This window comes from Tiliqua scincoides, chromosome 3, assembly GCF_035046505.1.
Source record: "Tiliqua scincoides isolate rTilSci1 chromosome 3, rTilSci1.hap2, whole genome shotgun sequence".
Taxonomy (NCBI): domain Eukaryota; kingdom Metazoa; phylum Chordata; class Lepidosauria; order Squamata; family Scincidae; genus Tiliqua; species Tiliqua scincoides.
Window position 1 is genome coordinate 238,624,807 of NC_089823.1, and position 12,000 is coordinate 238,636,806.

General features: G+C 45.9%; 1 protein-coding gene across 4 annotated transcripts in view; it reads right to left on the reverse strand.

The window, feature by feature from the left end:
* Positions 1-12,000, reverse strand: part of TNK2 (tyrosine kinase non receptor 2) — an 86,148-nt gene that overhangs the window by 44,274 nt on the left and 29,874 nt on the right. For all 4 annotated transcript variants that reach the window (XM_066619502.1, XM_066619503.1, XM_066619504.1 and 1 more), the window contains exons 2-3: positions 1,515-1,692; positions 502-572 (exon numbers count right to left, since the gene is read on the reverse strand). In XM_066619502.1, the coding sequence (XP_066475599.1) occupies positions 502-572; positions 1,515-1,692 (249 nt within the window). The remainder of the gene's footprint in view (positions 1-501; positions 573-1,514; positions 1,693-12,000) is intronic.

Consider the following 12,000-nt stretch of genomic DNA (forward strand, 5'->3'; position numbering starts at 1 on the left):
CACGTGCTGTGCTCCCAGGGTGGCTCCTCCAAGAGGAGGCACGTGCAGGACCAAAAAACCTGGCCGACAGCTAACAGCTCCTCAGACAGAAAGGTAGCTAATGAGTTTTAGCAGGACAGGGCTACAACTCCTGCAAACACAGTCAATTAGCCAATGCATTTCATCTGTCTTGATCACACATTTATTTCAAGCCACCAAAAGACAACTTGGAGGCCACAAAGCTCCCATTGGATGAGCTATAGCTAACACAGACCTGGGTTCCATGTATGTACAGTCAAAGTGATTCTTTGGAGTATTGCCTAGGTCTGGACAGCTTCTACTATGTCCTCCTCGCCATTAAGAGCCCCATCAAATTTGCATTTCAGTAAAAATAAACAAAATGATCACATTCCCTATTTCCTCTGGGCCTGTAGAAACAACCACTTTGAGAAACCCAAGACTGTTTAAGAAGTTGCTTTTAAAAGTCCAAGAAGTTTCTAGTCCTCATGGTCCAGTTCTTACTTTGCTCATCCAGGATTTCCGCTTGCACACAGCTTTCCTCCTCTTCACTGCTTCCCAGAGGCGCCTTTGACCTGTGAAAGCAAAGGACAGCAGTCATTAAGCAGGGTAGGCACTGCCCACTCCACAAGCATTTCCCCATTACTCGTCTCGCAAGGAGATCGATTCCCAGGCTGGATGTGTTATTGGGGCGGATAATTTTACCCAGGTTAACAAAGATATGGAGCCCCCTTTGCCCAGAAAACTTGTCTCACTCAGAGAATGGGAAGCCACCTTTTTACTGGGCTTGCTCCTATGGTTTAAACAGCAGGTGAAACCGCCCCCATCATACCAGATGTCATTTCTGTGTATCAGGCACAGGAGTGACAGAGCAGTTTTGGGAGGTTTGTTTGGTGAATTTATAAGACACCCTTCCACATAAGGCTCCCAGGGTGGCACAATCAGAAAACCAACAAACATGATAAAACTTTAGAAGCAGCAGGCAGATTGATAGGGCATCGCTTTGGTAAGTAAGACACAATACTCTAAGGCAAAATACTTAAAACAATAGGGATGAACAGAAAAGCCAGACTGTGGTACAGTGGTGGCTAACTGGCCAATTTCTGGAGGACTATGGGCACAATCCTAACCAGGTCTCCCCAGATGTAAGTCCCGTTTTGTTCAGTGGGGCTTACCCTCAGGAAAGTGTGGTTAGGATTGCAGCTTTCATAGCACACACTGGGATTTTTGCAAAGAATGCCAGACAGGCAGACCTTAGTCTGAACCTGCAAGGCACTTCTGAGGCCACTACTCAGGACCACCGGATGTAGATTAGTTGTTCCTTAACAACAAAGAGATCTGACGCACTTTTTGCTTCAACACACACCAGAATAAGGATTCTGGTTAAAAGGTTAAAAAAAGACAGAAAGCAAGAGAGATTGACCCTCTGCCCAGCTCTGGGCAAAACACTCCAGGAAGCCCTCTTCCACCTTTGAGCCTGCAACAGTGCTCCTAGCACATGGGTCTCAGAGACTCACCAGGGCGCCCCATGCCAATCTTCTCCAGATCCTCATTCTTGACATATTCGAAATGTGACAGGCGCGTGACATTGAGGTCATCTCGGATACGCAAGAAGTACTGCTGAAGCTGGACCTCGGTGAGCAGCTCCAGGAGCCAGTTGGTGCCTTCATCTGCTTGCATGCCACAGCTCAGCTTCTGAGAAGTACAGAAGAAAGCAAGGTCAGGCAGGTTGGCTACATACTGGAAGCAGGCTAGAACAGGGCCTCAATATCATGAGACACACGGATTCCAGGCACAGCTGACAAGGGCCAGAGGCTGAAGAACATTCAAAATTTGGGGGGGAGGGGCAAGTGTCTTCAACCAGACTTCCTGATACACAGTAGAGCACTTGCCCTAACCAAAGGGACACTACTTGGCTTCTCCAAGGCAAAGTTCAGGTTATTTTATCTCTTTTATTTAGTAGTTGTCTATTTGGCCAGGCAGCCCAGTCCTAATCCATGCTGGAACAGGTAGGCCACCTGGTTTGTCCCATATCTAATGAAGGACTGAGGCTTGCTGTGGTGCAACCTGGGGCAAGGACATAAACTATAAAAAACACAAAACTTCATTGAAAGTCAGCCAGCACAACGTGACCGGATGTCCTCTTTTTCCAGGACATGTTCTCCTTTTCAGCCTTGTGCCCTGGAAGAGAACTTAAATAATCTCCTTTTCCCTGTGAGCAGGTGCCTGCAGGAAGCACATCGCCTTCTTGTAAAAAAATTATATATAATCAATTATATGTAATATAGTTTTAAATTTAATAATAAGTAATATAATGTTTAAATTAACCACATTAAATCAAAATACAAGAGTTTTTAGCTTTTATTTTGTCATATCCTACATTTTTCTTGTAGAATGCAACCGCCTCTATTGCGGTTATAATATCTGGTCACCCTGAGCAGGGACAAACAGCAGCATAAAAACCATCAATCACAGAAACACTGAATAAATTAATAAAAATCAGTGCACAACAATCTGCAACCAGAATACTCTGAAAAACCCTATAGGGATCCCAAAGGCTTTTGAAATAAAAATGTCTTCAAGTCTCACAAGAAGACAAATAATGAGGGAGCTGTTCTCTGCTCAAATGGAAGGGAATTCCATAGAACAGTGCCACCACCGAGAAGGCCGTTTCTGGCTGCCACCCCCTTAACTTCTCTCAACGGTGGCACAACCAAAAGGGCCGTCTCAGATGACCAGAGGGAACGGGACAGGTTAATCATCCAAAAAATACCTTCCCATGTACAAAAATCTTATATATAAAAAATTAGCTCTTAAACCATTTTTGCCAGGCCTACAGGTATACGCATTTGGTCCCTGTTGTGTATCTGCAACATTGGGCAAAAATGGCTTAAACAAGTAAAGCACCAGGTAAGCTTGAAAGATCAAGCTTATCATGAGAAATCAAGCCCATGATTTCATATCACATGGAACCAACTGAAATTTCTGCGCTATCTTCAAAGACAGCCCACTGTACGCCACACTGCAGTAGTTCACATGACTGCTTTCAAGATCAGAACGGAACACCAAACCTGCTTTTTCTATTCCAGTAGTAATTTGGGGGCCAAAAACTTCAATTCTGTATCATCCACACAAACCCTGCAATTGAGAGGCGACTCCAGATTCACCCTCCACCCCGGGTGATCAAAGCATATTCTCTGCTGGAGAAAAAAATGTGAACTTTATCAGTAGCGTAGCTATGGGGGTGCATAAAGTATTGCAGGTGTCACACTACGCCATGTAAGTGGCCCTTCATACTCTGTTGCTGTTGTTGTCCAGAATGGCTCTGATGGTGAGAAGGAGGGGTCACCTACCTGGCGCATTTCAGCACCTGCAATACTTTCTGCCCTGACCCCCCGTAGCTACACTACTGAGCTTTCTACTCCCTTTCTACCTGATATTGCTGAACTACTCAGGTTTACCTTGATGAACTATCCTCCTCCTTCAGGACTTGCTGCTCCACCATCAGAACACTTTGATTTGCACAGGATTTGCAGAAGCTCACCCTTGGAGCATAAAACAGAGCCCGGACAAGTCTGCACACCAGCACCAAGAGTTAAGTGGGTGGGATGAGGTGCCAACACTCTGCCAAACCCGCCAGCTCTTTCTGTTAAAGGATTGGTGCAGAGGGGATGGGAGGGAAGGCAAAGTGTTTCCACAGTAATGAGAACCCTCTGGTCATTGGCTTTTCCTTTGCAAGTCCTTCCTCCTGACTTTTTAATCAGTTGGAAGCTCAAGCATGGGTTTCCCACGCCAATCTGCCATGTGCATCTGAGCGCCGGATAGGCCTGTGCCAACCTGCAAGTTTCTCAGGATTAAGAACATAAGAACAGCCCCACTGGATCAGGCCATGGGCCCATCTAGTCCAGCTTCCTGTATCTCACAGTGGCCCACCAAATGCCCCAGGGAGCACACCTGATAACAAGAGACCTCATCCTGGTGCCCTCCCTTGCATCTGGCCTTCTGACATAGCCCATTTCTAAAATCAGGTATTATATGAGTCATTACACAGCACTACATAAATGGCACCAATTATAAGCTGCTCATGAACACAAAAATAATTGTAGAAAATAGAATGGAACTCTGCAAAGATTCCTTTTAAGGAACCAGCTTCAGAAAATTTGGAACATAAAAGATAATGAAAAAGATCACAGCAATTTATATAGTTATCTTGGATGATCAAATGTGATCCAACTGCTTATAAGTGACTGGAATTATTTATTTATTATCGGAATAAAACATTTGTACAAGATAATGTTAGGTCTCAATCACTGGCTATGCTGTATATATAAGACAAAGTTCCAAACAACACAGTCCTGGAACGAGCTGGAATCCCTAGCATGTAAGCACTACTGAAACAGAGACGCCTGCGTTGGCTCGGTCATGTTGTGAGAATGGATGTTGGCCGGATCCCAAAGGATCTCCTCTATGGAGAACTCGTGCAAGGAAAGCGCCCTACAGGTAGACCACAGCTGCGATACAAGGACATCTGCAAGAGGGATCTGAAGGCCTTAGGAATGGACCTCAACAGGTGGGAAACCCTGGCCTCTGAGCGGCCCGCTTGGAGGCAGGCTATGCAGCATGGCCTTTCCCAGTTTGAAGAGACACTTGGCCAACAGTCTGAGGCTAAGAGGCAAAGAAGGAAGGCCCATAGCCAGGGAGACAGGCCAGGGACAGACTGCACTTGCTCCCGGTGTGGAAGGGATTTCACTCCCGAATCGGCCTTTTCAGCCACACTAGACGCTGTTCCAGAACCACCTTTCAGAGCGCGATACCAGAGTCTCTCGAGACTGAAGGTTGCCAACTACTAAGATCAAGTTGGAATTGTCTACTTGTCTCTAGAATATTCGTTATTTTCTTATTATGGAATTTCATTTAATGGAGTTGTTCTTCCAAATGTTAATGTTTCATTCAATGATCCTTGTTGGTGCTTCTATTTTGCATAAAATAAAAACGTAAAAACATGCACATGGTTTCTTTATAGAATAGAAGTAAAACAAGGCAGACACCTGCCCCGAGGAGACTGCAGTCTACTTATAGCTCAAGCAATGTATATCTCCTGATATACACCAAGCAGTTAACGGAATGCCCGTAAACTGAGCCAGATGAGAACCCAAAGGTGGCCCTGCCCACAGCAATAGCCAAGGCCAGCAGACACCAAAACTCATTCTTGTGGTTGATTGATGCCTTTGGCTGAGTTAGCCCTGCAGCCCGTCTAGCCCAGTGGCCTCTCCTCTGACTAGCAGTCAGTCTCCAAGACAAGGTCCTTTCCCAGTCCGTGAGACCCTTTCTGGTTGGAGTTGCCTGGAACCTTCTGCACACAAAGAAGATGCTCGCCTGCTGGGCTCTGCTCCCTCCCCTCCCACACTTCAGCATGCTCTTAGCTGCTCTGCTACTGCCCCAGCCTCTGAACTGGCAAACTCAGCAGGGCATGAGGTGGCACACTGAGGTGCAGAAAGCAGCCTGCAGGGTGGAACACCTACATTGTGGGGGAAGCAAATCCCTGAAAAAAGCAGGTGGTTCTGTCAGGTCTGAGGTCAGGAGACTCGGTCCCGGCTGCCACGGGGCAAAGTGGGGTTGCTCAAACTGCCGATCCTACCTCCAGGCTCTGTCTGTGCATCTCCTTTCCCAGCTGGCCGGGCGTGCATGTCACAGGCACTGGTGGAGAATGGCTGGAGCAGAGGCAGCTGGCTGGGACTTTTCCCAGAAGGCCGCTGAAGCCTCGTTAGCCCCCAGCTCCATCTAATTGACAGTAATGGGTCTCCTGGCTGGGTTCCCAGCCTCCCAGAGGCACGTGTGGGTGACAGAGAGGCTTCTATTCTCCTGCTGAACGATTCCACATTTGTCTCCCAGTCACCCAGAGACGGCCAGCAAGGTTGAGGCGGGAAATAACAGAGCCAAAAGGAGTCTGGAATCTGCATTGAGAAAATTCAGGTCCTGCACTCCGGAGGAAGTCACGAGAAGCGCAGTTCTGGAACGCAGCATCAGTCTTTGCAGGTTGCATGGGTGCACAGCATGCAAAAAATGCAGGCACAGATGATGGAGGATTGTGGGGGTGGAGGAGCAAGAGGAGAAGGAAAGGGTGGGAAGAGCCGTGCGCAACAGCAGCCAAATTGGCTTGTGTGAACCCATCACCAGTGGTTGACACTGCGAGTCTCACAGGCTTTCAGATGTAACCTTCTGTGGGTTATTGCTCTTTTTTGGGACCAGGATACCGCTGATTCAGTCCATTAGAACAGTAGTTAGGAATTCTGGCCAGTAAGCCAAACAGTGCCCAAGGGCAGGGTACCCTATATAAAGGACATTGTAATCAAAAGCAAAGACTTGGCATCTATGCAGAGCTTTCAAGCAGTCAAAGCTCATTGTTTGAGAGTCTGTTTGCGACTCTTCACTGGAGGCTCTTCTGTGGTTACCTCCATAGTCTCCGGCAAGCTGGCAGGCAACTGGGGAGTGGTGTGGGGACGAACCCTGGAATGCTCTTGCCTGGTATGTGCACATTTGCAGTTTTGGAGTTAAGAACTTAAGAACACTAGATCAGGCCAAAGACCCATCTAGTTCAGCTTCCTGTATCTCACAGTGGCCCACCAAGTGCTTTAGGGAGCAACTAGAGACCTGTATCCTGGTGCCCTCCCTTGCATCTGGCATTCTGACATAACCCATTTCTAAAATCAGGAGGTTGCACATACACAACATGGCTTGTAACTCGTGATGGATTTTTCCTCCAGAAATTTGTCCAATCCCCTTTTAAAGGCATCTAGGCCAGATGCCATCACCACATCCTGTGGCAAGGAGTTCCACAGACCAACTACACATTGAGTAAAGAAATATTTTCTTTTGTCTGTCCTCACTTTCCCAATACTCAATTTTAGCGGATGTCCCCTGGTTCTGGTGCTGTGTAAGAGGGAAAAGAGCATCTCTCTATCCACTCAGTCCTTCCCATGCATGTTTTTGTTAGGTGAAGACCTTCCTATTATATTCCACAGCCCCCCTTAAAAGGCCCTTTAGCACTTACTTGCTTTTCCCCCCCAAGAAAGTTGTGGTCATGGGGGGGAAATGGTACACAGGTGGTTGATGAACATAAGAGCAGCCCTATTGGATCAGACTACCAGGGCGATGGGGTTCTAGCACGGTCTGAAAACAGCAGCCCTGCTGGAGGCTGCAGAGAAAGAAGAACTGAAACTGATCTCCTTCCTTCCTGACTTAGCGCTCAACTGAGCCATGCCTGGCTTAGTTCCCACCCCTGGATTGCCTCACTTCCTGCGGGTACATCCTCCTCTGAACACCAGAGAGAGAATCAGCTGCTCCACTGCCTTCCTTTACTAAACATTTCAGAAATATTTGTATTTGTATTATTTGTATTTATATACTGCCTTTCTTCGTCTTTATTCAAGGCGGTTTACATAGGCAGGCTTATTAAATCCCCGTAGGGATTTTTACAATTTGAAAGAAGGTTCTATCTTACAAGAACCACAACATTCAGGTGTTACTTTCTTGATCTGGTTTCACATTCTGGCCTCCATCCTCCCATGCTCAGAGCAGATGGAATAACTCGGCTCAGCTTTTCTTGAGCTGAGCAGTTTTCTTGAGGGTTGAGCAGTGAAGTGGCTAAGTTTGCAGACGACACCAAACTTTTCCGAGTGGTAAAGACCAGAAGTGATTGTGAGGAGCTCCAGAAGGATCTCTCCAGGCTGGCAGAATGGGCAGCAAAATGGCAGATGCGCTTCAATGTCAGTAAGTGTAAAGTCATGCACATTGGGGCAAAAAATCAAAACTTTAGATATAGGCTGATGGGTTCTGAGCTGTCTGTGACAGATCAGGAGAGAGATCTTGGGGTGGTGGTGGACAGGTCGATGAAAGTGTCGACCCAATGTGCGGTGGCAGTGAAGAAGGCCAATTCTATGCTTGGGATCATTAGGAAGGGTATTGAGAACAAAACGGTTAGTATTATAATGCCGTTGTACAAATCGATGGTAAGGCCACACCTGGAGTATTGTGTCCAGTTCTGGTCGCCGCATCTCAAAAAAGACATAGTGGAAATGGAAAAGGTGCAAAAGAGAGCGACTAGGATGATTACGGGGCTGGGGCACCTTCCTTATGAGGAAAGGCTACGGCGTTTGAGCCTCTTCAGCCTAGAAAAGAGACGCTTGAGGGGGGACATGATTGAGACATACAAAATTATGCAGGGGATGGACAGAGTGGATAGGGAGATGCTCTTTACACTCTCACATAATACCAGAACCAGGGGACATCCACTAAAATTGAGTGTTGGGCGGGTTAGGACAGACAAAAGAAAATATTTCTTTACTCAGCGTGTGGTTGGTCTGTGGAACTCCTTGCCACAGGATGTGGTGCTGGCGTCTAGCCTAGACGCCTTTAAAAGGGGATTGGACGAGTTTCTGGAGGAAAAATCCATTATGGGGTACAAGCCATGATGTGTATGCGCAACCTCCTGATTTTAGGAATGGGTTAAGTCAGAATGCCAGATGTAGGGGAGAGCACCAGGATGAGGTCTCTTGTTATCTGGTGTGCTCCCTGGGGCATTTGGTGGGCCGCTGTGAGATACAGGAAGCTGGACTAGATGGGCCTATGGCCTGATCCAGTGGGGCTGTTCTTATGTTCTTATGTAGCTTGTCAGCTGCTTCAAGGTCGCACGGTGCCGGTGGCCTTGAACTGGCGACCTTCGGATGTTATCTTCAGGCAATTGGAGGCTCTACCCTCTAGACCAGACCTCCTTTTCTTTTTGTTTTTCCCAGGCAATTTACCTTCTCACTGTACACAGATCTAAATGGCTAGACTGGGAAGAAAAATAACTTTCAGGAATTTAATTTTAAAAGTTGCGACCATAAAAGACAATCCACTGATTTGAAGGAGGGAGGCAGGGAGCTCCACTTAACCTTAGTATCTGTGGAACTCTTTCACACTGATCATGTAAAGTAGTGGGTTCTCTGAGCACATGCAGAGTTCCTCACAACCACCTTCCAGTACACACACACATGCACACCTTAGGATAGGGAAAGATGCATTCCTGGGCTTGCAACTCTAAGAAGGAAAAGGTAAAGAGCAGAGTGTGGGGCCCAGATTTTTGTTTCAATGGTGGGCTTCATCAGGGATGGATAAGGCTCTATTAAGGGCTGCACAGTGTATTAAAGACCATGTATCCATTTCCTTGTTTGACAGAAGAGAACAGGGACATATGAGTGCCCTTGTAGGACACCTGCAACTTCTCTCACACCTCTGCCTGGCTACAACACACCTCTTGCACTCACTGACTCTGTGATGGGTTAACCTGGGTACACATCAGGAGCAGGTCAGTTAAGCAATTGATGGAAAACACCTTACTATGCCTAAGTAGGTTTAATCTCACCGCAGACCCAGCAGTAGGAGTGACAGAAGAGTCACAGCAACTCCAAGCTCATCACAAAATGGGGAAGAAGGTCAAAAGGAAGTGCACGCACCTGTGTGCTTGCCTACTACCGTAGATACTCAGGTATAGTACGTGAAATTTTTGCCAAGTAATCAAGCTCCAAGTCTCACTTCTTATCTCCGGGTCAATCAGAGGGCAGAGCCTTTCAACTCTGAACAGGTTCTTTCCCTGCTAAGCTTAGGCAGGCAGCAGGTTAGTTGCTATAGTTACTTTCCTGGGATGTTTCAGTCAAAGTTAACCTTTTATTCCCCTCCGTTCCCTTTTGCTGCTGCAACCCGATTCCCTTTTGCAAAGGCTTTGCATTTGGCAGAGGTCAAGCAACAATTCCCAGGCTACAATTCAATGCAGCGTTACTTAAGAATAACACCCGTGGAAAGCAGTGGGTCTACTTCTGAGTAAAAAGGATTGCAAATATATGCAGCTGCATCTCTCTGCTGTGAACTGAATTGCACACTCTCAGTTATGTGTTATGGGTTGTATGTCGTATGTAGAGCTTCTGGCTTAACACACCAGACACCTTAAAGGTGGATTTGATTCCTGGTTCTCCTGCAGTGGTTGCCAACCTTTTTCACTTGCATATCCCTTGGCAAAATTAAATTGTACCCTTCATATTAGCAAAATGTTTGTAATAATACAAGCCCTCATTTCCTCTCTATGAAAATCCAGACTTCATGTATTCATCACTGTGTTTTCTCTTTTTATCTGTTTGAAGAACAGAAGACTCTGCCTTTGCACTGTTTTGCACCAGAAGTGTGCTGAGAAATTCTGGGTGATTGATTACATATTATGCTTCAGCTTTTTTACTGTGCTGGTTTTCAATCACTGGTTCATACTTGAATTGATGACCAAAAACTAGCTGTTGGTGGGGCTTTCAAAGCTAACTAGCTACCTCCCTTCCTGCCTTGCTAGTCCTTGCAAGGCATTCTGGAGCATGACCTGCCTTTTTCTACCATTATTCCATTCTTTTTGAAGTATCCCTAAAGGTCCTGTTGAGTGTCCCTGGGAGTACATGAATACTAGGTTGGGAACCACTGATTTACTGGTATGTTGTTTACAGTGCACTTACTCTGATAGTGTTTACAAAAAGATGATGAAGACCAGAATTTAAAAAGAATAAAAATGTATCTTATGATCTTTTAGAGACTACAGTTCTTAGGTAACAATTAGTGGTAGGTTATTTTTCAGGATCTGGCCTGGGGTAAAATCAGACAAAACTATAGTCAGACACCCCTCTAAGTTTAACCCCCGACTTATCTAAGGGTCATAGAAAATTCCGTGATTGTTGGCTCAAAACCTGCCCTCGACTTATCTGTGGGGTCGACTTATAGGCGAGTGTCTGCGGTAGTTTTCAATTGTGAAAATCCCTATGGGGATTTAATTAACCTGCCTGTGTAAACCGCCTTGAATAAAGTCTTGAATAAAGACCAAGAAAGGCGGTATATAAATACCTGTACTATTATTATGCAGACACATCCCACTTTCACTGCTGGCAACAAGGCACTGCAGGAGTATTTTGTATCATTCCAGACACCTGCCATGTTTGGCCATATGTACCTGTGAGACAAAAGAAGTATGTGCATCATGGGAACAGATGCTTACCTCAAACTAACCGCAAATCTTAAAATGATTATTTCTAGCCTGATGAAATAAACACCACTGAATTTAGTGGGACTTCTTTCCAAGGAAATATGCATAGGATTGAGTTGGGCATGTTTACAATGTTCCCCCTCCACACAGAAAACTGGCCTTCAAGGAGAATGCTAGAACCCTTCTCCTCGAAAATTCTAGTTTTCAATGGGCAGGGACTTTCTAATGCAAACTCTTTGCAGCATTATGGATAAGTAGCTAATAAACGCTAACGTCTTACCAAAATGTGGGTTGTGGCTTCATTTGCTCCAAGATAAAGCACTTTGGGGGAAAGGGAGCTGTATAAAGTTGGGGGGGGATAGAGAAAAGTCACATTACATACACAAAAGTTTGGCAGGGTGACGAGCCGAAGGGGTAGACTGGTTTTTTGAGTAAAATTTCTGGAGTGGAAGTTGTTGTGCAAGGTCTAATGAGTTTACAAGAAGATCACAATTCTGTAAAATCTGAGAAATGTCACTCTACAACCCTGGAAAATACCTCTACTATCCCAGTGCAGCAGAACTACCCTGCCTCTCTTCAAAACAGAAATGAATTTTTGCTATAGGAAAACATCAGGCTCTTCTCTGTAGAAGCCTTTTTTAAAAGGGCATCTGGTCTTGATCTGCCAGGAAGAATCTCCCGTCATTCCTGGCTTGCTGTCCCAGCACCAGTTAATCACTGTCCCAGTTAAACATCTGGGCCTGATTTCAAAACAGCATTTGGTTCACTTTAGGTCCCAGCTGTTCTTCCTTGGTATGCCTGACTGCATGGCCTTCCCATCCACTGCTTGTTTTCAAAGAGGATTCCTGCTGCCCAGGAGCAAGGGCTTGCTGATGCCATGAAGACAGAGGCTCTTCTTACTATACAGCGATATGAAGAAGTTGTCTTATGAGCACAATTCTAAGCAGGTTTAC